The sequence below is a fragment of the Bubalus kerabau genome, chromosome 15 (assembly GCF_029407905.1).
Source record: "Bubalus kerabau isolate K-KA32 ecotype Philippines breed swamp buffalo chromosome 15, PCC_UOA_SB_1v2, whole genome shotgun sequence".
NCBI lineage: Eukaryota > Metazoa > Chordata > Mammalia > Artiodactyla > Bovidae > Bubalus > Bubalus kerabau.
In genome coordinates, this window is record NC_073638.1 from 77,839,200 (window position 1) to 77,867,160 (window position 27,961).

A 27,961-nucleotide genomic window follows, 5' to 3' on the forward strand; every position below is an offset into this window, starting at 1 on the left:
GAGCCGAAGTTTTGATTGGCATCTAGTCTCGGGGGGTAGGGTGGGGTTAGAGGCCTGGCAGCGTGGCGTCTGAAGAGGCTTCAAGTCGGGATGTCCAGCGCTGACGGCCATCTTTACTTCTGGCAGGTCAGCTGACTTGGACCAGCTCCGAGCCAACTTGTAGGCGGTATCCCTTTTCTCTGGGGAGCGGTGAGGCTCTGCCTTCACACACTTCCCATCCGTCCGCGCGCGTCCCCGCCTTCCCGGTGAGCCTGTTTGGCGGGAAGTTGGCTTAGTTGGTCTACCTGTGGCTGAGCGCTTTTCCTCGTCCCCGCCTTGTTCTCCTCAGAGGCTTCTTAATTCTTCCTCGGCATAGGGCATAGTACCCCTTCGCACGGAGGACGCCATGGCTCCCAGGAAACGCCCAGAAACCCAGAAGACCCCTGAGGTGGTTGTGCGCCCCAAGAGCAAGAGGAACAGAAGCCCCCGGGAGCTGGAGCCCGAGGCCAAGAAGCTCTGTGTGAAGGGCCCCGGTACTGCCTGTGCCTGCTGCTTTAATTAATTCCGCAATTTGGGGTTCTCACGCCGAAGGCTGGAGTGGGGGATGGGTGCGCATAGGTTCTGAGGCTGGCCCAAATTGTGGGCGCCTCAGGCTATGCATTTTGTCTGTAGGTCCTTTGACAGCCTTAGAGCTTGGGTTTAACCTCCCTCAGGTGACAGGACGAGGCAGATGACCTACGTTACAACAGACACAACCGACTTTTCCAAGTCCTTGTTTGTATCGGCATTTTTACACACTGAGAACTGCTTAAGATAATCCTACCTTGCGTGGTGGTGTGTGTGCTTAATTTCGATAGTTAAAATTGTTAGCTATCTGTCCTTGGTTTAACTGCGGGAACCTTCAATTTCCTTCCTTCCTCTGAAAACTCACTCTTACGGGTTTCTTGGGGCTAAAACCTGGGGCTGTAAGGAAAGTAGAGAACTCAAAAGACGGGATTGTCGATGAAGTGTTTTTTTTTGTTCATAAGAAGAAAGAATGGGTTGTCCAGAGGCAGGATTTATAGAGATCAGGTCCTCAAATACAGGTTAGTAATCCGGAGTTGCTTTATTCCTATTCTAGGTGGATCTGCCTCCCCAAAAGTAGCCTAATGAATTTAGCCCCATGCCAGACCCCGTGGATCCTGCTGGTTTTCAGGAGAACAGATTAGACTTGGGGCCCACAGCTGGTCACTTCTACATTATTGTAATACAGGATTTTGGAAAAAACTGCTTCTCTTGGTCACTTCCACTGTATCGTCTTAAAATCTTTTTATTGTGCTTTACATATGACTTTTAAATTGTCACTCAACCCTATCACCAGTTTTCCACCCCAGACTGAGAAGAGTTCTGCAATTCTTATGTGTTTCTTGGGCTCACTTCTCAGGAACCCTGGAAGATCACAGTGTCACTTCAGAATTACTGTTTTGGGGAATGTTTTTTTGGAAGACATTGAATCCCTGCTCACTATTTATTTGTTGTGCTGGATGAGACTGAGCAGAACCTGAAAAGATCTTAGGAGGTGATAGAGATTGTCTCTGCCAAAAGAAGCAATAGGGCTTTCTTTCTGGCATATTCGGCAGAAAAATCTTGCCTGCGTGAGACTGGAGCGGAAAATATGTGTCTGTTCTGCTTGGCAGGTTCTAGCAGAAGATTTGACTCAGGCCTTTGGGCGGGGTTCGCTAGCCTGCGGGTCCCGCCGCTATGCAGCAGCATCGTCAGGGCCCTCCACCAGCATAAGCTGGGCACAGCTGCCTGGGCATCACTACAGCAGGTGAGGCGTTTCCTGGCTGAAGAATTCAGGGGTTTGTATGGTGCCTTTTTAAGCCTCTGGATGCTCCAGAATTAGATGCTGGGTTGGTTCACCAGGTTCTCAGAGAGATCATCCCCACCTTGGTGACTGGCCTGCTGGGCTGTCAACAAGATAGAAGTCCTATGCTGTAGGGGTCCCAGCAGGAATGCACTCTACCTCCTTGATTTCTGTGGTTAGATTATGTGTATTGCAAATCTTTTTATGCACAGAGCCAGGCAGTTAGTTTTCCCTTAGTGGGAGAACTTGGCCCCAGGCCTCATCTATGGAGGAGTCAGAGATAGGCAATTGACCCTTGTGTTTTAATTCAACTTAATTCTTTTCTCTCTGTATTAGGGTCTCCAGCAGTCTTTTTTGAACTCTCTGGCTTCTTACCGGATATTCCAAAAGGCTGCCCCTTTTGACAGGAGGGCCACATCCCTGGCGTGGCACCCAACTCACCCCAGCACCCTGGCTGTGGGCTCCAAAGGGGGAGATATCTTGCTCTGGAACTTTGGCATAAAGGACAAACCTACCTTCATTAAAGGGGTGAGCAGTACCCTGTGCCAGACAATAGTACTGAAGAGATGTTTGCTGAAGGGATGAAAAGTCATCCAGTAACAAGGAGATAATTGGGATCAAAAGTAACTGGGTATTTTCAAACAAGTAAACGGTGATGGTACTCAACTCTTTATTGAATGCTTGCCCTTAAAATGTTAGCAACTATGATACACTAATCATCCTCATAAGTTACTTACAGGATCTAAGCCCCTTCTTACCTCTTTGACCTTGCTGTTGTCTTCCTCATTGCCTGTGCTTTAGCCATACTAGATACTTCTGTTCCTGAAATTGGGTCTTTGGACTTGCTGTTCCTTTTGACTGGAGTCCTCTTTCCCGTGGTTTTTCTCATGGCTGGCTTCCTCTTACCATTCAGGTCTCAGCTTAATATACTTCTTCTACAAGGCTTATTACTGACCGCTCTGCTTACTCACTAATGACGCTCTACCTCATTATTATCCTCCATCACTTTCCCCCCACAGTATTTATCAATATCTGAAATGTTTTACTTATTTGTATGTCTTTGTCCATTATAAAGTAAACTCCACGATGGCAGGGACCTTGTCTTTCTAACTTACACCGTATCCCCAGTAATTAGAGTAGCTGCTTTGTATTTGCTGAATGAATGAGGGCCTTGAGATATAACTGGGCAAGTCAGATGTATACCTACAAGATCACTGACTTTACAGCAATACAGATGCTAAATGCTACAGAAATGAGAGAAGGAAGAATCTCTGGGGATTAGAATTGATAGGGAAGGTTTCATGGATGAGTGAGATGTGAGGAAGAACAATATTTAGGTAAATGGAGAGAAAAGGAGGAAAGGCAGAGTGTGTTTGGGGCAAGGTGTGGCAAAGAGCTTTTTAGGGATGGTCTTAATTGTGCTAGTGTTTGCCATCAGTCGCTAAGGGGTTGAGAGTGTTGGTTTCTCCACCAAAGAGAACACTCTTATCTTGCCCAGTAGGGGACTGAGATTGGAGGGCTATACTGTGAAAGGTGACACTGGGTTTAGAGCAGGAGCTGCAAATTCACATACCTAAAGAAGCCAGACAGATAAAAGAATGATGCAGGATGGTGGTTAGCGATAAATTGGAGATGGTTGACAGGTGAGAATTGAGGTCCTGTGGTATCAGATCTGAGTTTTTCAAATGAAGTCTGAAATGTTTGGATTTTTAAAAATTGTAGTGAAACACGTAAAGTTTACCATCTTAGCCATTTTTTAAGTGTACCGTTCAGTGTGAGAACATTTACATTCTTGCATAACCAGTCTCCAGAACTTTTTTGTCTTGCAGAACTGAAACTCTGTAAACATTAACAGACTTCCCGTTCCCCCCTCCCTCCAGACCCTGGCAACCGCATGCTGCTTTCTGTCTCTCTGATTTTGACTGACTGTCTCATACAAGTGGAATCAGACAGTACCTGTCCTTTTCTGACAGACTTATTTCACTTAGCATCATGTCCTCAGGGTGCATCCATGTTGCAGCATGTATCTGAATTTCCTTCCTTTTTAAGGTTAAATAATATTCCTCTGTATGTATACACTACATTTTTTTTTACCCATTCATCTCTTGATGGACATTTGGGTTGCTTCCACCTTTTGGCTTTTGTGAATAATGCTGCCATGAACAGGGTTGCACAAATATCTCTTCGAGTTCGTGCTTTCAGTTCATTTGGTTTTGTACCCAGAGTGGATCACATTGTAACTCTAATATTTTGAGGAACCACCATACTGTTTTCCATAGCGGCTGTCCCATTTTACATTCCTGCCAATAGGACACAAGGATTTTAATTTAAAATACCTGATTTTTAATGTTGGGAACCAAATGAAATTGAACATGCTCTGTAGCTAAACAAAACACATTTGTGAACTGGATTCTTCATTAGCTCACTGTTTTTCTACCTCTGGTTTAGAGGCCATAGCTAAACCCACGATGAGTTCTTTGAAATGGACGGTTTGGAGAACAGCTCATCAGAAAAGGCCAGGTTAGACAGACTTGAGAGATTAGGATTCAAGCTATGAGATTATTCAAGAAAATAAGTGCCTGAAATCCGAAGAATGGCTTTCTGTCCAGCTGGTGAGACAGATGACCACCAAGAAGTGGAACTTTAAGTTGAAGTCAGAACCCAGAGCTCAAACAGGAAGAGATTTGTTCACCGCTGCCGCAGCGGCTGCCAGCAAGCAGCCAGGATGCGAGAATAGAGAAATTTAAGAAATAGCCTAAGAGTGTCTGGGGAAGGGCTTCCTGACTAAAAGAGGAATAATAACTGCTTTAAACTTGTGTTAGGGTGAAGGTGCTTTGGGTTTTATCACCCTTCCTTACGATGTGTGTTTAAGTGAAGCTTCCTCACGCTGTTGTGGAGATTGGTCTGGGCATTTAAACTGTGTGACTCACAGGGAGGTAGGCTGTAGCAGAAGAAAGGTTTGGTGGTCTGGAAAACTGTCTGTACTCCCAGAAACCGACAGCAGAAGGTTGATTTGAAACCAGTGAGGAAGGGAGAAGCAGTGCCTCATTTTATCTTTTCTTTAGTCATCTGACCTTGGTTCTGATCTTGATATCTTTCAGGCCCTTGGCAAGGGGACATGTGTTTAATTTTCAAAATGATCATTCTCATTGTAAAAATTACCTGTGCTCATTGTAAGAAATTCAAGCAATACAGGAAAAATATATATATATAAAGAATAAAGTAACTGTTACCTGAAATCCCCATATGGGGCATCTTTATATGTGTGTAGACACTATTATACACACCCATTCTTTTATTTATGTTTTTATATAAGTGTTCTACCCTAGAATCTGTTGTATTTTACTTATTAGATCATATTCTGGTTTAGTCATCTTGTACCAGATGATGACCACTTAAAAATATCTTATTTCCTTTTTTTTTGTAATGTCTTTGGTTTTGGTATCAGGGATGTGTTCCCTCTACTTGAATTTTCTGGAATAGTTTGTGCAGAGTTAGTACTATTTTTTTTCTTAAATTTTTCATAGGATTCACTAGTGAAGCCATCTGGATCTAGAGTTTTCTTTGTTGGAAGGTTTTAAACTATATTTCCAATTGTTTAACAGCAGTAAGGCAATTTAGGTTATTTCTTCTTGAAGGAGCATGGCAGTTTGTCTTTCAAGTAATTTGTTCATTTTATCTAAGTTGTTGAATTTAGAGGCATAAAGTTGTTTATAGTATTCCCTTGTGCTCAGATGTTCAGTCATGTCCGACTCTTTGCAACCCAGTGTACCATAGCCCACCAGACTCCTCTGTCCATGGATTCTCCAGGCAAGAATACAGGAGTGGGTTGCCATGTCCTCCTCCAGGAGATCTTCCCAACCCAGGATCAAACCTGAGTCTCTTATGTCTCCTTCATTGGCAGACAAATTCTTTACCACTAGTGCCACCTGGGAAGCCTTGTATCTTTTTAATATTCATAAGATCTGTAGTAATGTTCTCACTCTTTTTATTGGTACTGGTAATTTGTGTCTTTTTTTTCTTTTACCCCTGATCAGTCTTGCTAGAAGATCATCAGTTTTGTTGATATTTTCCAGCTTTTAACTTCATTGATTTTTCTCCATTGTTTTTCTGTTTTCTTTCTTTATTTTTTTTTTCCCCATTGTTTTCTTTCCTGTGGGTATAATTTGCTTTTCTTTTTCTGGTTTCTTAAGATAGAAACTTGGATTTTTATTTGATTTTTTTGTTGTTGTTTTCTAATACAACCATTCAATGCTATACATTTCCCTCTATTTCTCTAACTGAATCTTACAGATTTTGTTGTGTTTTTGTTTTCATTCAGTATAAATTACTTTCCAAATTCTTTATGATTTCTTCTTTTACCTATGGATTATTCTGAAGTATCTGTTTGATTTCTATTTGGGGATTGTTGCGATATCTCTGTTACTGATTTCTAGTTCAATGCTGTTACGGAACAAAAGACATTTTCGTGATTCCAGACCTTTTATAACTTAGCATATTGATTGTCTTTGGAGTGTTCCATATGCATTTGAAAAAAGATGTGTACTGTGCTATTTTGGGGTGAATTACTCCTTAAATGTCAATTAGGTTACATTGGTTAATAGTGTTTGTATCCTTTTTTTAAATGTTCTATAGCCTTACTGATTTTATATCTCTTATCAGTTATTGAGAGAGGAATATTGGAATCTCCAACTATAAAATTGTGGTTCTGTTTATTTTCCTTTATTTTTTTGCTTCAAACGTTTGGAAACTGTTATTAGGTGCTTACACGTTTAGAATTATGTCCTTTTGATGAATTGACACCTCTGTTATTGTGAGATGTCTCCTTTTATCCCTGATAATATTTCTTGTTCTGAAATTTTATTTCTTTGATATTAATGTAGCCATGCAGCTTTTTTATGATTAATACTTGCATTGTATATCTTTTTTCATCCTTTTATTCTTAATGTATTTGTATATTTGTATATAAAATGTTTCTTGTAGATAGCATTTAAAAAAAATGCAACCTGCTAATTCCCTGGTGAACCAGTGGTTAGGACTCTATGATTTCACTGCTGAGGGCTGGGATTCAAGCCCCTGGTTGGGGAACTGAGATCTTGCAAGCTGCATGGCATGGTGAAAAAGGAAAAGTCCATTCTGACAGTCTCTACCTTTTAATTGAAGCATTTGTCCATTTACATTTAATATGATTAATTATAAATATGATTGGATTTAAGTCTGTCATCTTCTGTATTTGTCTCATTGTTTTGGTCCATTATTTTTTCTTGCCTTCTTTTTGATTGAGTACTTTTTGTGATTCCATTTTATCTTCCTTATTGGATTATTAGTTACACTTTTCTTCTTTCCCTTCTCTCTCTTTTAGTAGTAGTTCTAGAGTTTGCAATGTACATCTTTTTTTTTTTGACCATGAGACTTGGAGGATGTTAGTTCCCTGACCCAGGGATTGAACCTGGGCCCTCAGCAGTGAAAGCACAGAGTCCTAACCATTGGACCGCCAGGGACTTTCCCACAGTCTACATTTTTAATGTAAGAGTGAACATTCAAATAGTATCATACAACTTTATATGTACTGTAACAGTCTTACAACTATGTACTGACCCATTTTCTCCTTTCTCTCATTGTCCTTTATTGTACTTCTAAATACTTTGTAAAGCTTACATTATGATTTTTGCTTTACACAGTTAATTATCTTTTTGCTTTTATTTAAATATTTATTGAGATATAGCTGATGTATGATAAATTGCATGTTTAAAGTGTGCAACTTGATGAGTCTTGACATATATAAATATGTATACAACCATAAAACCATCACCACAATTAAAATAATGAACATATCCATCACATTCCTTACACCCCTTGGTAATCCTTCCCTTTCTACTCTCTGTCCTGTCACCTGAAAACCACTGATCTGCTTTCTATTCCTATTGATAAATTTGCATTTTCAAGACATATAAATGGCTTGCATGCCAAGTTGCTTCAGTCATGTCCAACTCTTTGTGACCCCCATGGACTATAGCCCTCCAGGTTTCTCTGTCCATGGGATTCTCCAGTCAAGAATACTGGGGTGGGTTGCCATGCCCTCCTCCAGGAGCTCCTCCCCATATAAATGGCACTATATGATATAGACTCTTTTCTTTTCCCTGGCTTCTTTCATACAGTATGAATATTTGAGGTTTATCCATATTTTTGCCTGTATCAATAGTTTGTAGTAGTATTCCAGTGTATTGATATACCAGTTTATTTATCCATTCATCTATTGAAGGGCATTTAGACTTTTTGCAGCTTTTGACTGTTACCAATACAGCTGCTATGAAGATTTCATGTACAGTCTTTGTGTGGATATATGTCTTCATTTTTCCCGAGTAAATACCTGGTGGTGAAATGGCTGGGTTGCAGGGTAGGTATCTTTTAAAGATGTTTTTTAAATGAGAAAAAAACTTTAATATTTACCCACATATTTGCCATTTCCAGTTTTTAAAATTCTTTTGTATGATTCAGACTTCCTTTTGATCTTCTGCTTAAAGAGATTTCTTTAACATTTCCTATAATGTAGGTTGGTTGGTGATGCATTTTTTTTTCCTTTGTTTGTCCAAGGAAGTCTTTATTTTGCAGTTTCTTTTAAAGGTATTTTTGCTGGGCATAGAATTCTAGGTTTACAGGATTTTTTATTCTTCTTTTAGTACTTTAAAGATGATTTCTGATGTGAAGTCTGCTCCCATTCTATGTTCCTCTTCATATGATTTTTCTTTCCCTTTGTCATCTAAATATTCACAGGATCCAGGAATCACAGCATAGATATCTTGGGTAATTGGATAAATTACCCATTACTTAATCCACTCCAGTTAGCATGGGTCTAAAGCAGCCTATGGAGAAGGCAATGGCACCCACTCCAGTACTCTTGCCTGGAGAATCCCATGGACGGAGGAGCCTGGTAGGCTGCAGTCCATGGGGTCGCGAATAGTCGGATAGGACTGAGCGACTTCACTTTCACTTTTCACTTTCATACATTGGAGAAGGAAATGGCAACCTACTCCAGTGTTCTTGCCTGGAGAATCCCAGGGACAGGGGCGCCTGGTGGGCTGCCATCTATGGGGTCGCACAGAGTCAGACACGACTGAAGTGACTTAGCAGTAGTATAGGCAAAGCAGCCTATAGTCTAGATTTTGGCCTCACCCTGAGACAGTACCCTTCTGAGGACTCTGCTTGAGCTATGTTAAGAATCTTTTCATTCTGGATGGTGAGAACATAGACTGTTCTGAGGATTTCTCCTTCTGTTAATTTCTGATGTCTCCCTTCTCCCGCCCTAGCCTTATATAGTTTCCTTATACACATTTACACAATATTATTTACTCCCTGAGGGGACCCCTCTGAAAATATCCATAATGCTCTCTCTCTGCACGTCAGCCTCTCCAGCATTTTGCCCTGCTGGCTTTCCCAAGTGTCTCCTGAGCCCATTGAGACTATTAGGCTGTTTGGGTCCTCCCTGCCTATGCTACAGCCTGGGTACGCTCTCCAAGCATTAAATTGGGGCAATCACATGGCTGCCTCCCTCTTTACCCTCTTGTGCTGCCTGTTGTCCAGTGTGTGAAAACTTATTTCATGTATTTTTCCATTTTTTTAGTTGTGTTAAGGCAGGAGGATATATCTGGTTTCTGACACTCCATCATGGTTGGAAGTAGAAATTCATATTAATTTTAATAGTTTCTCTGAGGGATTTAAATTTTTTCCCTATACAGTTTGTCATGTGTAAATCATGAGAGTTTGATTTCTTCCTCTACCATTTTTACACTTCTTTTTTATTTGCCTTATCTCATTGGCTGAGGCCTCTAGTACCTTGTTGAATGTTTGCTCTAACAGGCATTCTTATCTTGTTCTTGATTATAGAAGGCTTTTATGTTTTATCATTGAAATTTCTGCTGCGTTTTATTGTGATAAGCTATATATAACATGAGAATTACAATTTTAACCATTTCAAAGCATATAGTTCAATGGCAGTACGTACATTTATATTGTGCAGTCATTACCCCTATCCAGCTCCAGGACTTCTTCATCCCCAAATTAAACTCTATACCCATTAAACAATAACTGTCTATTACCTCTTCCCCAGCCCCCCTAATCTGTTTTTTGTCTCTGAATTTCACAATTCCAGGTACTGCATGTAAGTGGAATTATACAATATTTGCCCTTGGTGGTCTGGCTCCTTTTCCTTAGCATAATATTTCCAAGGTTCATCCGTGTTGTAGCAGGTTTCAGTACTTTATTCCTTTTTGAGGTTGAATAATATTCCATTGTACAAATATACCAAATTTTGTTTTGCCACTCGTCTGTCATTGAACATTTGGATTGTTTCTGCCTTTTGCTATTTTGATTCAGCTGCCATGAATGTTCGTTTATGTACAAGTTTTTGTTTGAACAACTGTTTTCAGTTTTCTTGGCTATGCACCTGGGAGCTTGTTTGTTTTTAATACCTTTTATCAGATTAAGTAAGTTCCTCTTCTATTCTTAGTTTGCCAGAAGCTGTTATCATGAATGATAATTGAATTTTTTCAAATACTTTTGTGTCTGTTGAGATCAGCATATGATTTTCCTTATCTATGCTATTAAAAAAAAAACTACAGTTTTTTGTTTGTTTTGGTTTATTACCAAATAAACCAAATTTGATTTTTTTATTTAAATGTTCTTTTTCCCCACTTTTTAACCTTTACAATTATATTTCTAGCAAGTGGTACTGCTTCTTTTAAAAACTGTGGTAAAAGCACATAACCCGAAATGTGTCATCTCAACCATTTTTAAGTGCACAGTTAACACTGTATTTCCATTTTTTGCAACAGAGTTCTAGAATTTTTTTTTTTTTTAGAATTTTTTTATCTTGTAAAACTGAGACTGTGTGCCCACTGACTAACAGCTCACCATTTCCCCTTCCTTCCAGCCCTTGGCAACCACAGGTTTACTTTCTGTTTCTATGAGTCTGAACTACTTTAGATACCCTAAGTTTTGGTGGTTTTGCTGGGGCTATGTCAGAGAATATTCTTTTAGGAAGTACACAGTAAAGTATCTGAGTGTGATGGGACTTCATGTTGGCAATTTATTACCAAATGGTTCCAGAAAAAAACAGTTCTTTGTGCTGTTCTCACAACTTTTCTATGAGATAATTTGAAAATAAACTTTTTTTTTTTTTTTAAAGATTGTTTCTTCCTCATATATTTAGTACATTCATCACTGAAGCCATTAAGATCTGGAATTTACTTTGCGCGAAAGTTTTTAGTTGTGACTCAGTTTCTTTAATAGCTATCAGACTATTCACATTTTTCCTTTTCATCTTCTGTCAATTTGGCAAGTTTGTACTGTTCTAGGAATTTGCTTATCTCCTCTGAATTTTCAGTTTTATTGGTAAAAGATTGTTTATGATGTCCTCTTATTACTTTTTAAAATGTCTAAGATATCTTTTCCATCCACTAAATTGGTTATTTGTGCTTTCTCCTTTGGTCATTCTCAGCTGGGATTTATCAATTTAATTATATTAGTCTTTTCATGGAACTAACTTGGCTTTGTTGATTTTCTCCACAGTGTATTTATTTCATTCATTTCTGTTTTTTCTTTTTACTCAGTGGTTTTAGCTTCTTGTTTGTTTTACAGCTTCTTGAGATGGATGTTTGGGTCATTGATTTTTAGGCTTTTTTAACTTTTATTGTGAATAATACTCCTGTGAATATCTACATACAAGTTTTTATAGCAACATACATACTCATTTCTATTGACTATATATCTTCTTGGGTATATGTATCTTTGGGGCCATATGGTAATTGTATGTTTAATTTTTTTGAAGAATTGCCTATGTTCCAAAGCAACTACTCCATTTCACTTTCCCACCAGCAATGTAGGAGGGCTTCAGTTCCTCCACATCCTTGACTGACAAATAAAAATTGTGCATATCTAGTGTACATCATAGTGTGGTTTTGTTTTTGCTTTATTGATCATTTTTGGCTGTGTCATGTGGATCTTAGTTCCTGACCTGGGATGGAACCTGAGCCCCCTGCAGTGGGAGCACAGAGTCCTAACCACTAGACCACCAGGGACCCAACATGATGTTTTAATACATGTATATATTGTGAAATGATTTCCACAATCAAGCTAATTAGTTAACATCCATCATCTTACATAGTTTTCTATGTGTATGTGTATGCTGAGAACACTTAAGATCGATTCTCTTAGAAAATTTCACATATAAAATAGTTATTAACTATAGTCAGCACGCTATACATTAGATCTCATGAATAGTTGAAACTTTGTGTCCTTTGACGAATATCTCACCATTCCCCTACCCCCCTTCAGCCCCAGGCAACCACTATTCTCTTGCCTTTGTGAGTGACTTTTTTAGATTGCACATATAAGTGAGGTCATGCAGTATTTATCTGTGTCTGACTTTGCTTAGCATAATGTCCTCCATGTTCATCCATGTTATCAGAAGTGGCAGGATTTACTTTTTTAAGGCTGAATAATATTCCACTCGATACATATATATATCTCACATTTTCTTTCTTTATCCATTCATTGATCAGCAGACAGTTGTTTCTATATCTTGGCAATTGTGAATAATGCTGCAATGAACACAGGAGGACAGAACTCTGAGAAACTGATTTCCTTTCCTTTTGATAACATACTCAGAAGTAGAATTAACTGGATAGTTTGGTAGCTCCCTTCTGAGTTTTTCATGGAGGAACCTCCATACTGTTTTCCATAATGCCCCTACCAATTTACATTCCCACACCAGAGTTCCCTTTTTCCACATCTTGGCCAGCACTTGTTATCGCTTTTTTATAATAGTCATTCTAACTGGGTGTGAGGTGATATCTCATTGTAATTTTGTATTTCTGTTAGTGATGTTGAGCACCTTTTCATATACCCTTTGGCCATTTGTATGTCTTTGGAAAAATGCCTATTCAATCTTTGTCGATTTTTTTTTTATCAGATTATTTGTTTCGCCTTTTTTTGCTATTGAGTTGTCCAAGTTCCTTATATGTTGTTGATACTAATCCCTCATCAGATATAGTTTGCATTATTTTTTTTCATTCTATAGGCTGTCTTACAACACTCATTATTGTCTTTTTGTTTATAGCCTCCTAGTGGCTATGAAATAGTATTTCATTGTGACTTTTATTTGCATTACCTACTGACTAATGAGGTTGAGCATCTTTTCATGTGCCACTATTTGTATATCTTCTTTGGAGAAATGTCTGTTGAAATCCTTTGTCCTTTTTTTGGTTGCACCACGGGGCTTGTGGGATGTTAGTTCCCTGACCAGGGATTGAACCCCAACCATGGGAGTGAAAATACCAAGTCCTAAACGTAGGACCTCCGGGAATTCTTTGTCCATTTTTTAATTAGGTCTCTTTTTAAAATGTATACTAATTACAATTATTTTAAAGCCAATGTCTAATAGCACCAATACCTGGATCTTCTGTGAGTGTCTTTAAGCTGGTGTTTTTTCTCTTGGTTGGTTATTTGATCTTGATTTCTGATATGCTGGACAGTTTTAGATTTGATGCCAAATATTGCATATGAAAATTTGCAGAGACAATTTGAAGTTTTTTGAGTGCTCTTAAAAAAAGAATTTTTTCTCTCTGGCAGGCAGGTCAGGTAGAATCAGATCATCTTAATCAGAGACGGAAATGATTTGAATGTGGACTTCAGTCTTCATGAGGGATGGTCTGTTTCGTTTGCTCTTATTTCTGGGGTTTCAGGGATCCTAACTAAAACCTGCATTTTTTTTTTTTTTCCTAAAACCTTTCCTCTCTGACAGGTCTGAACTCTGTTTTTGCCTCCCTTGAGATTGACAGAACTTCTGCTGAACTTTTCAGCTTCTCAGCCATACAGCTTTCTCATCTGCATAGGCCTCAGGAGCAAAAGCAGCATCGAAATGTCAGACTTACCTCTCTGCTTCTCTTCTCTCTAGGAGGCTGGACTTGGTAGTTCTTGGTGCCTTGATAGCTCTTCGTTGACTTCAGAAACTTTCCTTTGAGAACATACACCTCATCTACCTTTTCTAGCTTTTCTTGACAGGTTGGCCTGAAACCAGCTAACCCACCGTGACTGGAATTGGAAAGTCTCAAACACATTTTCTTTTTTGTGTTGTGTCCAGGTGTATGTAGTCCTTCTCAGTGCAAGAGCTGTCGTAACTACTTAATCCACCCTTGCTAGAAGAACACACATGCATTTTGCCTGAAAATGTTTACATAAGTGCTTATTACTAATGCTTTGACATAGGGCCAGTCCTTTCTTGTAGTAAGTGCTCACTGATTCGGGTTCACCTTGTCTTACATAAACCGAATCCATAATGCATACTTTACAGCGTCTAGTTTCCATTTCCCAAAAGTGGAGACATAATTTAAAATCAGTTGTGAAGCAGTCTGATTGCAGATTTTCTTTTCACTATTTCCCACCCTAATTGTTTGTAAGTATCTCTCCCATGCTTAATTCAGCAACTCTTATTTTAGCAAATCTTTTTAATCTAGTTTTTCCAAAGTGTTCAATGTGGATTTCATAGAAACCACAGTGGTCATTCTTTTTGCACATATTTCATCAATTTTAATTAAATTACATTTTAATGAAATGTTTTGTGTTTAAAGTTTAAATGTTTAATAAATTACATGTTTAGTTAAATTACATGATTACAATACAAAGTACAACTGACATATCTAGGTTTAAGAACAAACACAACTAACCCTTCATAAGCATAGAACTCAGCTAGTGGGAGCAGATTAACTTACTAGCAGCGAGGGTTTGATGAACCGTGGGCATCAGTTAGAATGAATGGAAAGTACCAGTTAGTGTGCTGAGTGAGTTAAGTGAATGTTGTGTAAGAGGCCTTGTAGGAGTAAGGCTGGGAGAGCAACAACATACAGGAGAACTGGAGGAGGAGCCTGGAGGATATAAAGTTCTTAAAACAGTGCACTTGATGTATAATAAGCACTTAATAAGGTTATGCTGCCAATGTCATCATGATTATCTTCATCATCGTCTGGTATGTCTGCAAAAAATGAGCTCAGGTCTGACACCAGCCCACCTAACCCAGCCATTGTTCCAAGCTGAAGCTCCTCTGAAAAGAGCATTTGTATGATACATTATGCTACATCCACACAATAGGGTATTCAACAATAAAATGGGATGAACTATAGATTCACAGAGCAGGCTGGATCAAACTCAGGGGTGTTACACCAAGTGAAATGAAAGAAGCCAGTCTCAAAAGGCTGCATACCATGAGTCACTGATCCGACAGTCCATCAAAGGCAAAACTTGTATGGTGATGAAGAACTCCTCCCTGGTTGCCAGGGCTGAGGAGTCGGGTGAGGATGCGACTACAGTGGGAGAGCGTGAGGGATCTGGGGGGAAGTGACACAACTGTTGTGCATCCTGATTTTGGTGGTGGTGGTGGTGGTGCAAGTCTCTACATGCGTTAAAATTCATAAAGCTGTATACCAGAAACAACCAACTTACTGTATGTTCGTTAAAAAGTGTAAAATGAGAACCTTAAGAAGCAGTACTGTGGAGAGCTCCCTAGTGTCTAGGCATCCAAGCTGGCCCGGCCCCAACTGTGGCCTGGATGGCTCTTGTGTCCAATCAGAGGATGTGCGCCCAGGCTTTGTCCGTTCATGGGCCAGTATCACTCACTGACTTTTTTCTTCCTTGTGTTAGATTGGAGCTGGAGGGAGCATCACTGGGATGAAGTTTAACCCTCTCAATACCAACCAGTTTTTCACCTCCTCAATGGAGGGAACGACTAGGCTGCAAGATTTTAAAGGCAACACTCTCCGAGTTTTTGCCAGCTCAGACACCTGCAAGTGAGTAGTTTTAACTCAAGAGGGGAAAGGGCTTCTAGGCTCTCGGTGTAGTTGTGGCGAGAGCACCCGGATCCCATTTCTTTTCCCTAAACCCGGCACAGGGAAGAAAGGGGTTAGCTCCTTTTCACCCTTCCCTCTGACTCTTTAGCTGCTATTCCTCTGAGCTAGGTGGGTTCCTGTTTCAAGGACGGGTTCTAGAACCTCAGCTTTTCTCGGCAAGGGAACGGTCTCAGCTCTTCTGTCAGTCCTTACTGTATCCGACTAGACCTGGATTCTCATTGGACAAGTCAATGTGTCATTAGTCTAAAAAACTACTTCAAGCCTGGAGCAGGAACTAAGACCTTAAGACTCTATTCCCTGCTTTCACTGGGGTGTAATGACCTGGCCAGCTCCTTGATGGAAGCCGAAATGGATAGAATCATGTCCACAAAGCACTTTGGACTCCCCAAGAGCATGTGGCTAGAGAAATTACAAAATGCTTGTCACTTTGGTTTTCAGTCGGAGATATGACTGCTCCCCAAGTGTGTGAGGGTGTGGGGTTCTACCTAGCACTGGGCTGCCACACAGGGGTAAGAAATACAGGAGCAACAGGACAGGTGACAGGTGACCTTACTCTTCTACAAGGAGCCCTCCTCCTGCAGGATGTTTACAAGGGATGCAGAAAGCAGAGTAGCAGAGATTTGAGGGGAAAATGTGAATCTGGACTCTCCCGACTGGGTATCAGGATCCCTGATGTTCCCCCCACCCCGACCCGTCCCTTCATATCAAGTCGTCTGAGGGACAGAAACAGCAGGTAGTTCCAAGTTGGTGTGCTTTTTCCCCTAAGTGCTCAGAAGGGGGCAGGAGTTCCTTTCCAGCCAGCAGTGAGGAAGAGTTGGGCAGTCCCTGTTTGAAGTGTCCTCTCCTTTGACCCAGAGGGTGGAGAGTGGAGAGAGAAAACAACAGCTGAGTCTTCCTCAGGGCTCCAGGGGGCAGGCCCGGACTTGAGGACTCGCCTTACGGCTCTGGGTTTGGCTGCTTCAGGGACTCTTACCACATGAGGATCCTGAGCCTAGAAGTAACTGGACAAGTTTCTGAGCCCCACCACGCCCATACCCTTTGTCGGGATGGTGGACGAGTCTTGAGTGCTCCTCACTGGGAGTCCATGACAAGATATTCACTCACTCAACGGATATTTATTGACTGTCTGCTGTGCATGAGACATGAGCTGCAGCAGTGAATAAATGCAACTTGCCTCTGTCCCTAAGAGTCTTACAGCACAATCTCTCCCTCCAGCGTCTGGTTCTGCAGCTTGGACGTATCTGTCAAAAGCCGAGTGGTGGTCACGGGAGACAATGTGGGGCACGTGATCCTGCTGAACATGGATGGCAGGGAGGTGCGTTCTCGCGAGCCCAGGCCCTCCCCTCCCCTTCCCAACCCCCAGCCTCGGTTCTGCACCCCAGCCTGAACCGAGCTCTCCTCCGCAGCTTTGGAATCTGAGAATGCACAAAAAGAAGGTGACCCATGTGGCCCTGAACCCGTGCTGTGACTGGCTCCTGGCCACAGCCTCCGTAGATCAAACGGTGAAAATCTGGGACCTGCGCCAGGTTAGAGGGAAATCCAGCTTCCTCCACTCGCTGCCGCACAGGCATCCTGTCAACGCAGGTGTGATATACCAGACCTCGGCCTTCCTGCAGACCCCGCCGACCCGCCGTTTCAGGGCCTTTCCCGCAAAGTGTAGAAGCCACTCAGCCAGGCCTTAACCCCGCACAGCGTCAGCCAGGCCGAGGTCCCGAGCCCTCCTGTCTCTAGCTGCCCCCCCAGCCGCTGAGCCTCTTGGGTGTTTGTTCACAGCCCAGATCATGCCCCTGCCACCCATCTCTAGGAAGCAGTGGGAGGGAGGTGCCCCTGCGGGCCAGGATAGGGCCCACCTGGGGTCCCTTGAGCTCAGGGGCTTTTCGCTTTGCCAGCTCACTTCAGTCCCGATGGAGCCCAGCTCCTGACCACTGACCAGAAAAGTGAGATCCGGGTTTACTCTGCTTGCCAGTGGGACTGCCCGCCAAGCCTGATCCCACATCCTCACCGCCACTTCCAGCACCTGACGCCCATCAAGGTAAGTGATGGTAGGGAGGCGGCGGTGGACATGGAAGCCTGCAGCCCCAGCCCTCTTCTCACCCTGGCTCACTCTGCACCTTTGGTCCAGCTCCGTGAGCCCGTTTTGCTGAGTCTTCGTCATGTCTCTGATAAGCGGATTTTCCTGAGTTCTTTCCAGGCAGCCCAGGCACTTTCTGAGATCCTGACCCTCTGTTCTGCCCTCAGTTTCGGTGACCTGTGTGTGCAGCTGACCCACGAGCTAACTTGGCTTAGTTAGCCAAGCCATTTGTGGCTTCTCTAGCCTTAACCCCCAAGGCTTCCAACCTTCAAGTCCTCCATGCCTGCTGCCCCCCGTCCCCCCCGTGGCCGCCAGTCTGAACTCTGCCAGTCCTCCTGCTGCCCAGGTTATATTCTTTTCTAGAACCACAGCCCCTCTTCGGACCTCCAGAGCTCATGCCTGCACGTATGTAGTCAGTAGAGCATAGTTCAGGCAGGCAGAGCCCATTCCCCCACCCCCCAGGTTAGACTCCTTCAGCAAATCACTCACAGTAGGGATCCCAATGTCCTCATCTATAAAGAGGGAATAATAGTATCTGACTGACAGGTGGTGGTTGTGAGGTTGAACCCAAGTACTTAAAGCTTGTGGCAACATGCTTGGTGCCTAGGAAATACTCAGGAAATAATGATTTGGTATGAGAATGGCCCCCACACCGTACCTCAACCCTAGAGTAGGAAATGGCAGCCCACTCCAGTATTCTTGCCTGGAGAACCCCATGGACAGAGGAGCCTGGTGGGCTACAGGGTCACGTAGGGTCACAAAGAGTTGGACACGACTGAGCAACTTAGCGTAGCATAACGTACCTCACATCTAATCCAAGCTGTCTGTAATGTCAACCCATCAGCAGTTGGTGTTCCCGTTGACCCTTTCTTCCTTATCTCCTTCTTGGCATCAATCAGCCAGCCCAACCGACAGCGTCCCAGGTGTGACCTGTGAATTTTTTCCAAGCCGTTGCCTGTAGCACCTCTTTGTTCCTGCTAACCGTGTCTTGTCCCCTTCAGAACTTCTTTGAAAAGCTTTCTTGGGAAAATCCCATCCACTTTTGTCATCCCAGTAGCTGCTGGGTTTGTTTTGAGTGGGGTGATCTGGGAACAGAGAGGTCCTCCCCCGTTTCAGCCACTTGCCATTTTCTTCTCAACTCCCTGATGTTGGAGGGAGAGCTGTGGGATGAGCTCAGAACCGGGGTCCTATTTGCAATGCAGATCCCTGGGTCGGGAAGATCCTCTGGAGAAGGGAACGGCAACCCACTCCAGTGTTCCTGCCTGGAGAATCCCATGGACAGAGGAGCCTGGCGGGCTACAGTCCACGGGTCACAAAGAGTCGGACACGGCTGAGCAACTATACCATCGCTTTCGCTTGGGTAGCACTGATGTTAAAATACTTAGCAGCTGGTACAGTGTCAGGAAATGCAAAGAGAGAAGGCCTGCATGTGTCCTGAGGATCACAGGAAGGTCAGCTGGGGATTTTACATTTGCTATGGTAGATGCATGTGCACTTCAAAACCATTCTTGTTTCATGTAGGTCTTACCTCTGTTGTTAAATTGCTGGCAGTTGTATTAACCGTTGTTGTCAGTGGCAAAGGTACTTCTGCTCTCTCTCAGTGCTGTTCTGCATTTACTCCTGTGACTTGCCTCTCCATCTCCTAGGCAAGCTGGCATCCTCGGTACAACCTCATTGTCGTGGGCCGATACCCAGATCCTAATTTCAAAAGTTGTTCCCCCCATGAATTAAGGACGATCGATGTGTTTGATGGAAGCTCAGGAAAGATCATGTATCAGCTGTATGACCCAGAATCTTCTGGTATCATGTCGGTGAGGCCTGGGCCCTCAAATAATAAATGGGAGGAGGCAGGGATTCAACCTCATGGATCAAAAATGACCAATTACTCCTCACATGCCCTTCTTCTGCTACCTCCACTTCCTCCTCATACTCATCCCCTTGTCTCTGCAGCTCAATGAATTCAATCCCATGGGGGACACGCTGGCCTCCGTGATGGGTGAGTGTACATGAGGCCGGTCAAGCCCAGCCTACTCCCCAAGGTTCAGTGCAGGCTCACCCCAGCTTAGCATTGCTCCAGCCACCCCCAGGATATAGTCAGTGAAGATGGCAACCAGGAGCCCACGGTCTCTTTGGACCGAGGGCCGTCCTTCTCGCTGAGTCTTGGCCACAGCAATGCCTGGCTGCTGCCCAGATTCCTGGTGTCTCCTGACCAAGTGCCAGGTTCCCCACGCCAGCTCCAAGTTCTCAGAGGCTGGTGATGGAAGGTGCCTCTGGTCTCACTCTTCCTAGGTTATCACATTCTCGTTTGGAGCCCGGAGGATGCTGGGACTCAGAAATGAGAGACGTTAATGAAGCGGGGGCCAAGCAGGGGCTTGGAGCCCCACGAGAACAAGTTCTTTGACGAGAGGCGGCTTCGTGTTAAAGGGCCGAGGTATCGGAGTCCCAGCGTTGGAGCTGGGGCACTGGGACCGTGACATGGGGACTGGACACGCGCGTGGGCTGAGCTCCAGGAACTCCAGAGTTGGCAGACTTGCTGTGCCAAGGGCCTCTGCTGTACGTGGCCTGGAGCCGAGCTTCTCTCCTTTCTCCTCTCTGACACTCAGTGCTCAGGTAGTGGTTTTTGATCTGTGCTCGCTATTCACACAGCCAATAAAACATACCCAGTGAGCTTCTGAGTGGATCTTCTAGCTCTGATCTGGTCAAAGGGCTTCTCAGCTCCCCAGAATGAAGAAAAGGCATAGAACCAGCACTGGGAGTCCCAAACCTTCATTCTCTGGAAGCTGTCTCAGTGCTATTCTGGGCCACAGTCTAGAGCTGTTCAGCTCACAACCTAGGGATCCCAGCCCCACTAAGGGTGGGGACGGTGATTTCAGGATTCTGTACCACAACTCACCGTCCCCTCTCCGCCATCCCCGACTCCCTCCCAAGCACAAACCTCCTTCCAACCGGCTCAAGGTGAGGGGTGACAAAGATGCTGAAAGCATTATGTCTCATTCGAGTTAACGGTGGCTTCAGCTGGACAGACTTCACTGGCTGGCTCTTGGGTGATCTGGTTCCCTGGCGGCCAGTGTTTGTACCCCCAGTGTTGGGCCGTTCTTCCCGCTAAAATAAGCACTGAGAGGTGAGAGGCAAGACCGTGTCCTTGGGGCCATCTGCCAAAGACTCTGGGTTGGAAGAGAGAGCAGGGTTTGATGGAGAGGCAAAGCAGATCAAGCACCGTCTCCTTCAGTCTTTTTCTCCTAGGTCCTGAGTGAAACGAGCACTTATCTACATTTGACGTCCTTAGAAGGGAGCACGGAGGAGGCAAATCCTGTTTGGAGGAAGCCAGTGTCCGACACAGTACTTGGTTAACGTCGGGCACGTGGATGCCGGGTGACAGGTGCCTCGGGCCAAGCTGAGCCTCACTTGTTCATCTAGGTGTGGTGATCAGAGGGAGGCCCAACCCAGGGTCTCCTGTCCATGGGCTGGGGAGCAGCAACAGTCAGGAGCAAGGGCCCAGCCCACCTCCCCTAGGAGGCAGAGGGAAGGGGGCTGAGTGGTTGTCAGGCGTGGTCCTCCCCGTCTGGGACGTGGCGGTAGCCAGGAGGCTGGGCCTGCACCCGGAAGAGGACGGTGAGGAGCAGCACTATGAGGAGGAAGAGGATGGAGCCGCAGACGGCCAAGGCCACGATCACCTCTGAGCACAGCGCCGGGGGAGGAGAGAAAGGTCATGTCAGTGTTCGTTCAGCAAATGTTTGGGCGCCTGCCACATGCCAGGTGCTGTTCCTACAACAGGGAGATCACAGGCAGCCAAGACACAGTCTCCCGTGTGGCTTTTCCCTTCTAGGAGAGGAGATGCCATGACAGGCAAATGACAGGAAGGACAAGTTAGCGGCAGATGCCGTCGAGAGAATCAAAGCCAGGCAGGTCACAGCAGGGTGTCACCAAGAAAGCAACACACGGACCTGAGCCTTGGAGTCAGTGAGACACACACAAGAGCTGAGAGAAGAGTGTCCTCAGGCCAGCGGCGGGGGTGGGGGGAGGTGGAAGCAAATGCAGGAGGGACTTAGCTCGACATGGTCTAGGAAAGAGAGTATCACCAGAGCAGACCGAGCAGGGCCTGAAGGCCACAGTAAAGAATGTGGGTTTTATTCCAGATGACGGGAAGCCCTTGGACAGTTCTGAGAAGGGTAGTGATGTGAACCGATTCATGTTTTTAAAAAATTTAACTCTGCTGACAGACTGGTAGGGCCAAGAACAAAATCAGAAAGAACGTTGGGAAGCTTTTCAGTACTTCTGGCAAGAGATGATGGTAGACTGAGCTAGGGAGCCAGAGCACGGAGTTTAAAGACTGGACTGGCAGGATATGCTGGTGGTTTGGAGGTGGGGGTCTGAGGAGAGGGCACTCGGAATAGCACCTCAGGATATGCTGTGTACCTGCGTGGCTGAGGCTGCATTGACTAAGGTGGGGAAGCCTGCAGGGAGAACCTCCACTGTGAGATGCCTTAGCTGACATCCACATAGAGACCTCGAGTCCACAGCTGGATATGTGAACCTGCGGCTCAGAGAGAAAGAGGTCACGAGTCATAAAAAGAACTTAGCATGGAAATGGTAACGTGAGGCCATAGGGCTGGGTAAGCTCACTTGAGTAGAGGGCATCAGTGGGGAAAGAGCCAGGCTGATGAGCCCGGGGCTATCTGCTGGTTAGTGGGGAGGAGAAGCCAGTAAAGAAAGCTGCCTGCGGGGAGGGGGAAGGAAAACCAGAGAAAGCAAGAAAGTGGTCAAAGGAGTGACTGACTCCATAACGCCGCTGACAGGTGAGAGGAGCTGACTAAAGAACTGGTCAGCTGGCTTTGGGGTGAGAGGAGGTCACTGGTCCTCAACAACAGTGACTTCTGTGGAGTGGCAGGTGACGGAAGACTGTCCAGTGTGAGTCTGAGAATGAGCGGCAAGGAGGTGACAGCAGAGTCTAGGCAACTCTTTGAAGGATCCCATCCGAAAGGGGGAGAATGGGAGTGGCGGCCGGAGAAGGAGGTGGGCCAAAGGAACCTCTGTTAGGCTCTGCGACGGGACTGATCCAGCAGAGCAGCGACACTGAGCACCGGGGCCCACGTGGAGGTCAGAGGAAACAAACCCAGGGTGTAAGTGGAAAGGCAGGCCCCCAGCGGGGGCTCACACCAGCGAGAGGGCCAGGACACCCGGTGGGGGGAGGATGAGATGGTCCTCTCCCTCCCAGCTGCAAGGCTTTCCTCACGCTATAAGAAGGGCATCGCCTGAGGGCGAGGAGTGCGTCTCAGGGTGGGAAGGAGACTGTCTGGGAACCTGCACCAGGATTGGAAGTGCATCAGCCTCTGGAGACCTCTGGGTAGGAACCGGGAGCTGTTCTGGGCCTCGGCCAGCATGGAGGCAGACGGCAGCTCACCTGTGTCTGCAGGCCCGCCCGCCAGCTGGCACTCCTGCAGCCAATCCTTGGGCACGACCGGCTCTGTGAGGTGGAGGAAGTCCTGCAGCGGGCAGCGGTGAGAGCAGCCGGGCAGGGTCAGGGGCCAGGGGGCCCTGTGACTCTCATTCCGGAAGTACATCTCCACCGAGAAATTCCTGCGGGTGGGTGGGAGGCACAAGGGCAGTGGCTCCCCAGGCTAACAGCGTCCCCTCAGGCTGCCCACAGCCCCGCCCTCCACTTGGGCGCACCTCCCGAGGGCAGACGGCATGCTCCACTCACCCACTGTCCTCCTGGTACAGCTCAAACATGTGGCAGGACGCATAGGGGGCCTGCTCGCCGTTGTAGACGCCCAATGCCATCTGCAGAGCCACCAGCGTGGTGTCGTGCTATAAGAGGAAGGGCTTCCCATCAGCACCACTCCCCCCGCCAACCCCAGATACCGAAGAGAGGAGGAACCCAGCTTCCGCGTGCCCTGAGCCCCCTGGGGGCCGTGGGAGCTCACCGCAGAGTAGACCAGCAGCTTAGGGAGCTGGGAGGTGGTTGCCATCAGCGTCAGGTTCTTCCGTATCTGAGCCAGCAGGACACCTGAGGGAGAGAGTCCCCCCGTGTCAGCGGCTGCGGCCTTCACCGTCTTCCGACCGACCTACCTGAGGGCCTCTCACCCTCTGCCAGCCCTGGGTCTGATCCCAGCAGAGAGGACACGTCAGAGGAATCCCACTTAAAAACTTTCAAATTTACAGAAGGAAGCAAGATAAAACAAGATACCCCTATTTCAACACAGACGCAGAAACCTGCCCATTTATTCATAAAGGGGCAATGAGGCCCTGCCTGTGTTTGAAGAATTACTCCAGTTGGGAACAAATGTAAACCTAAGGCTGCTTCAGGGAGCACTAGACGGCAGCACCAGGCCAGGGGAACGCTGTCAGGGGCAGACTTGGAGAACTGAGATGCTGGGAAGGTCTGGCAGCTGGCACTCCCTTGAGCGCTCAGATCAGCGTGTGGCCTGTGTATTATTCTTGGCCTTCTTTCACAATGGCCCCTGGTGGTCCTTTGGGGGAGGTGGGGAGTTATTTGGGGGGACAGAGGGTTTCCTGATGTGGGTGAAACTAAGAATATGAATGGACACGCACACGCACACACACAAAAGATGCACACCAGCCTGTGGTCACTGGTTCTAGTGACAGACGTGCTAAGCACCTGGGGGACTGGGGAGGCTTTGATGACTGATGGGATAACTAGGGTTCACTGGTCCTCAAAGAGTAGAGAACTCTTCAGGTAGAGAAGTGAGCGTGTGAGAAGTCCCCCCTGCAGAAGGTTTCTAACGCTGTTGGGTTCTTTCAGGGGAGTGACATGCTGGTCTTGTCACTCACCCCCCTGCAGCCGGGCCTTCTCTGCCTGCTTGTAGATCCCGAAGAGGAAGCGGAAGCTGAAGTCCTTCAGCCGGCTCAGACGCTGCATGGTTTGGGGCGAGGCCCAGGGTGGCAGGGGCAGCCCATGTGTCTGCTGTGTGTGGCAGCGGGCAGGTTAGCTTCCCGGCCCCGGCCAGAGCCTCTCCCGGGAGCAGCTCTCTTCCCCGCTGGGATGGTGCCTGCGTGTGTGTGAGGGGAGGCAGAGGAGAGGCAGAGGGTCTGGAACCGGGAGACGTGGTGGAGGGTGTCGAGGAGGCGGGGAACAGGAAAGGAGGCTCGGGCCCCAAAAGTGTGACTCAGCAGAATGGAGTCGGATACCACGAGAGCTCTGGGTGGGGAGAAGTGGGAACTGCTGACCCATCAACAAATTTGTTTCCCACTCTGAGGTTCTTTCTCACCCGTGAGGGAAATTCTTCTGTTTCACAAGAGGTGGCTTGCCTGGACCACCCCAGGGGCATGGCATCCAGGCATGGTGTTTTACTTGGCCTGGCCACGCGGGCCTGCCGAGCTGTGAGAGAAAACCTGAGCCGGCTCACCTCGCAGAATAGCGTGTCGTAGACATTCCAGACGGTCTCCAGCGTCAGGTCCGTGAGCCCCGTCTCATTGGCCACCATATCCAGGAATTGCTATGAAACACGATCAGGGGGTCAGTCCTGCCCGAGGCTGAAGGTCAGGGTGGTGCCCTCCACTTCAGCCCCACTCACTGCATTCTGAACACTCTCGTTCTGATACTCGGGCGTCCGCCGGGTCTCATTCTGCAGCTGTTCAAAGCGGGGGCATGGGCCCAAGGGGAACTTCAGCAGCTGCAGGCCAGAGCGGGTAAGCAGAGGCAGAGAAGGAGTCGGGGATCAGCAGGCCAACGGTCAGAGTCGTTCCTGCCGTCGCCTCGAGGGAAGGGCGGGCCAGGCTTACCCTGTCCTCGGCAACGGGCACGGTGTGAACAGGGATAGGCTGCCAAGAGATGTTTGGGTTAAAGCGCTGGATCCCATCGGGCGGGAAGAGTCCAGCCAGGTTGGCCTCCGCACTCATAAGCGTCCGGTCAAAGTCTGTGCTTCGCACATAAACCTGCAGAGATGACAACACCGGTCCCACCTGTGAGAGTCGGAGGGTGGGGGCAGCGCTGGCCTCGCAGTGGGGCCCCAGTTCTTGCTGTTCACCCAGCAAATTGTAAATCCACCAGGCATCTGCCCCTCTCCCCTTCTCTGGCCTTCCCCACCCCTCTTCCAGCCTAGACTGCTGGGGTTGCTGTCCCCGCCATCTGCAAAGAATTCCTGCGGGAATGGCTATAGGTCAAATGCCCCTCCCAGTCCGAAGTGCTTACTCAACAAGGCTCTCGGGTCTGCTGGCCTGCCTGGTTTATTACAACACCTGTCTCCCTTATCGAGGCCCAGGTCCTTGGGGGCAGAAACTGTCTTTAATCACACACACACACACACACACACACACACACACACACAATGCCCCCCTCCCCACCCTTAATAACTGGCTTAGAGAGGAGGAGAGGAAATAAGATGAGGAACAGAGATAACTGCTTGTGAAAAGGGAGGAAGAAGTGAGAAAGGGCAAAATCAGGATGGGGCTGGCCCTCAAGGAAACAGTGAGGACATGAGAGACAAAGATTGGATCTGGCCGACGCACTGTTACACACAGTGCCAGCACAGTGCCTGGCCCGTAACAGTACTTGGATGGAAAGCCTGAGTTACTTCACAGAGTCAGAAACTACTCTGCGAGGCCCATAAGTCTGGGCTTGGATGCTTGAACAGTTTGGCTTCTTCCCAAGCCAAGCAGGGGCAACTCAGCCTCCAGAGTTTTGCTCCAGACAGCCCGTGGACGTCTCGTCCTGCAGCTGTAACCAGAGATGCATGGAGGAAGGCCATAGTGCCCGGGTCACTGGTAGTCTCCCTGAGGGCAGAGGGTGAAAATAGCCTCTCGAGTTCCCAGCCTTACCTCTTGCCGGTGGTAAGAGGCATTGACAAAGCCATGGTAGCGCTGTCGCAGAGCCTGGCCCAGCTCCCAGTGCTGCAGCATCCCCTCCTGCGGGCAAACCCAAGGGTTAAGGGGCCCAGGGGGAGGGGGATGGCTCATGAGAACAACAGGGCTTAGCCACGCTGCTTTCCACCTTGTGGTTGGAAGCAGGAGTGGGTTAATCTGATCCCACAAGTCGTTTATTAAGGGGCTGATAGTGCATGCATTGTGTGTGCCCATTTTAATCTGGGCACGGATCAAAGTAAGCTGAAGAAATGTGGCCAAAGTCAGCACCCACATGGGGAAAAGCAGTTTGGTGAGTTCTGCAGCCTGCTCTAGAGGTCACCGGTTCTACAGCTCATGCTGAGAGAGAGCTGGCTCCTGACCCACCTTGGTTAGCTGACCAAAGCCCTGGGGCCATTTGTCTTCCTGATGGGGGTCCTTGGGATACGTTTTCACTGGAGAGCGGTCTCCATGTCGGTACAGCTGAGGAAAGAAAGTGGTTAGCCCAGAGGTCAGAGGGTCCCCTTGGTGTGGACACAGAGCCAACCCCTGCCCCATGTTGAGAAACTTAACTCTACCCACTGTGAAAAACCCCAACCTAGAAGTCAGTAACTTCTTGCAGCCTCCAGAGACTCTAACTTGGCTAAGCAATGCCGCTGGAGACCTTGGGAAAACCGAAAGTACAGGAGGGAAAGGGAAAGAAATGAAAGCAATGCAGGTGTATGTGTGGGGTGGGTGGGGGCGGGGGGACTGGGGGAAAAAAAATCACCAAAGGTTGCTTTAGAAGTGAATCTCGTATTAATCATTGAACTACATCCCAGTCCCAAGGCAGACTCACCAATCTATCCTCTAATACAGAACTCCGTGCACCCTGCCCCCCACCCTAAATACCCAAGGGCTTCACAAAAACTGCGAACCCTGGCCCCCAACCCCGCAGGCCAGTCGTCTCCTCCCTACTCCAGACCCCAGACCTCAGCAAAGCCCCGCCCCTCCCTCCACCAGCAGGCCGGTGCCCTCCTAGCACTGGCCAGCCCTTGGCGACCCCATCTCTCATTACCAAAGTAACGAAACGCAGAGTCCGGGCCTGAGTGGGTGGCATCACCATCAGGTTCACACCAAGAATGAGCTGGAGAAGAGCTGCCCGGCTCCAGCCAAACCGCCTGCCCGCCATCACCGCTGTAGGCTATGCAGCACAGAGGCTGGAACCCTCTGGGTGACACTTGCAGCAGCCACCCGGACGCACCCTTAAGAACACACGCCGGAAGTCCGCTCGCCGCCATCTTGGTAAAGGTGCGGGGCAGGGATGGTGGGAGGAGGAATCCCGGAGGGAATTCCTGTAGGAGGTTCGCGATCCTGCCGTGGAGGAGG

The 27,961-nt window shown here is 46.7% G+C and overlaps 2 protein-coding genes across 6 annotated transcripts; one reads left to right on the forward strand and one right to left on the reverse strand.

The window, feature by feature from the left end:
- Positions 1–20,469, forward strand: DDB2 (damage specific DNA binding protein 2). 4 transcript variants are annotated; one of them, XM_055547041.1, is made up of 11 exons: positions 1–126; positions 356–512; positions 1,656–1,789; positions 2,162–2,353; positions 15,518–15,663; positions 16,939–17,038; positions 17,130–17,307; positions 17,613–17,755; positions 19,441–19,605; positions 19,745–19,790; positions 20,084–20,469. In XM_055547041.1, exons 1-11 carry the CDS (start codon positions 91–93, stop codon positions 20,131–20,133), a joined length of 1,347 nt encoding a protein of 448 aa, XP_055403016.1. In that variant the 5' UTR covers positions 1–90; the 3' UTR covers positions 20,134–20,469. The 4 variants fall into 4 exon arrangements, with proteins under 4 accessions (XP_055403016.1, XP_055403017.1, XP_055403018.1 ...); XM_055547042.1 differs by having other exon boundaries at positions 14–126; positions 329–512; XM_055547043.1 differs by having other exon boundaries at positions 112–245.
- ACP2 (acid phosphatase 2, lysosomal) lies at positions 16,819–27,847 on the reverse strand. 2 transcript variants are annotated; one of them, XM_055547045.1, is made up of 11 exons: positions 27,651–27,840; positions 26,981–27,076; positions 26,573–26,659; positions 25,538–25,690; positions 25,330–25,428; positions 25,162–25,251; positions 24,587–24,719; positions 23,719–23,801; positions 23,496–23,602; positions 23,196–23,371; positions 16,819–21,470 (listed from the first exon to the last, which is right to left on the reverse strand). In XM_055547045.1, exons 1-11 carry the CDS (start codon positions 27,762–27,764, stop codon positions 21,337–21,339), a joined length of 1,272 nt encoding a protein of 423 aa, XP_055403020.1. In that variant the 5' UTR covers positions 27,765–27,840; the 3' UTR covers positions 16,819–21,336. The 2 variants fall into 2 exon arrangements, with proteins under 2 accessions (XP_055403020.1, XP_055403022.1); XM_055547047.1 differs by lacking the exon at positions 26,573–26,659 and having other exon boundaries at positions 27,651–27,847.
- Between the last annotated feature and the right edge of the window lie 114 nt (positions 27,848–27,961).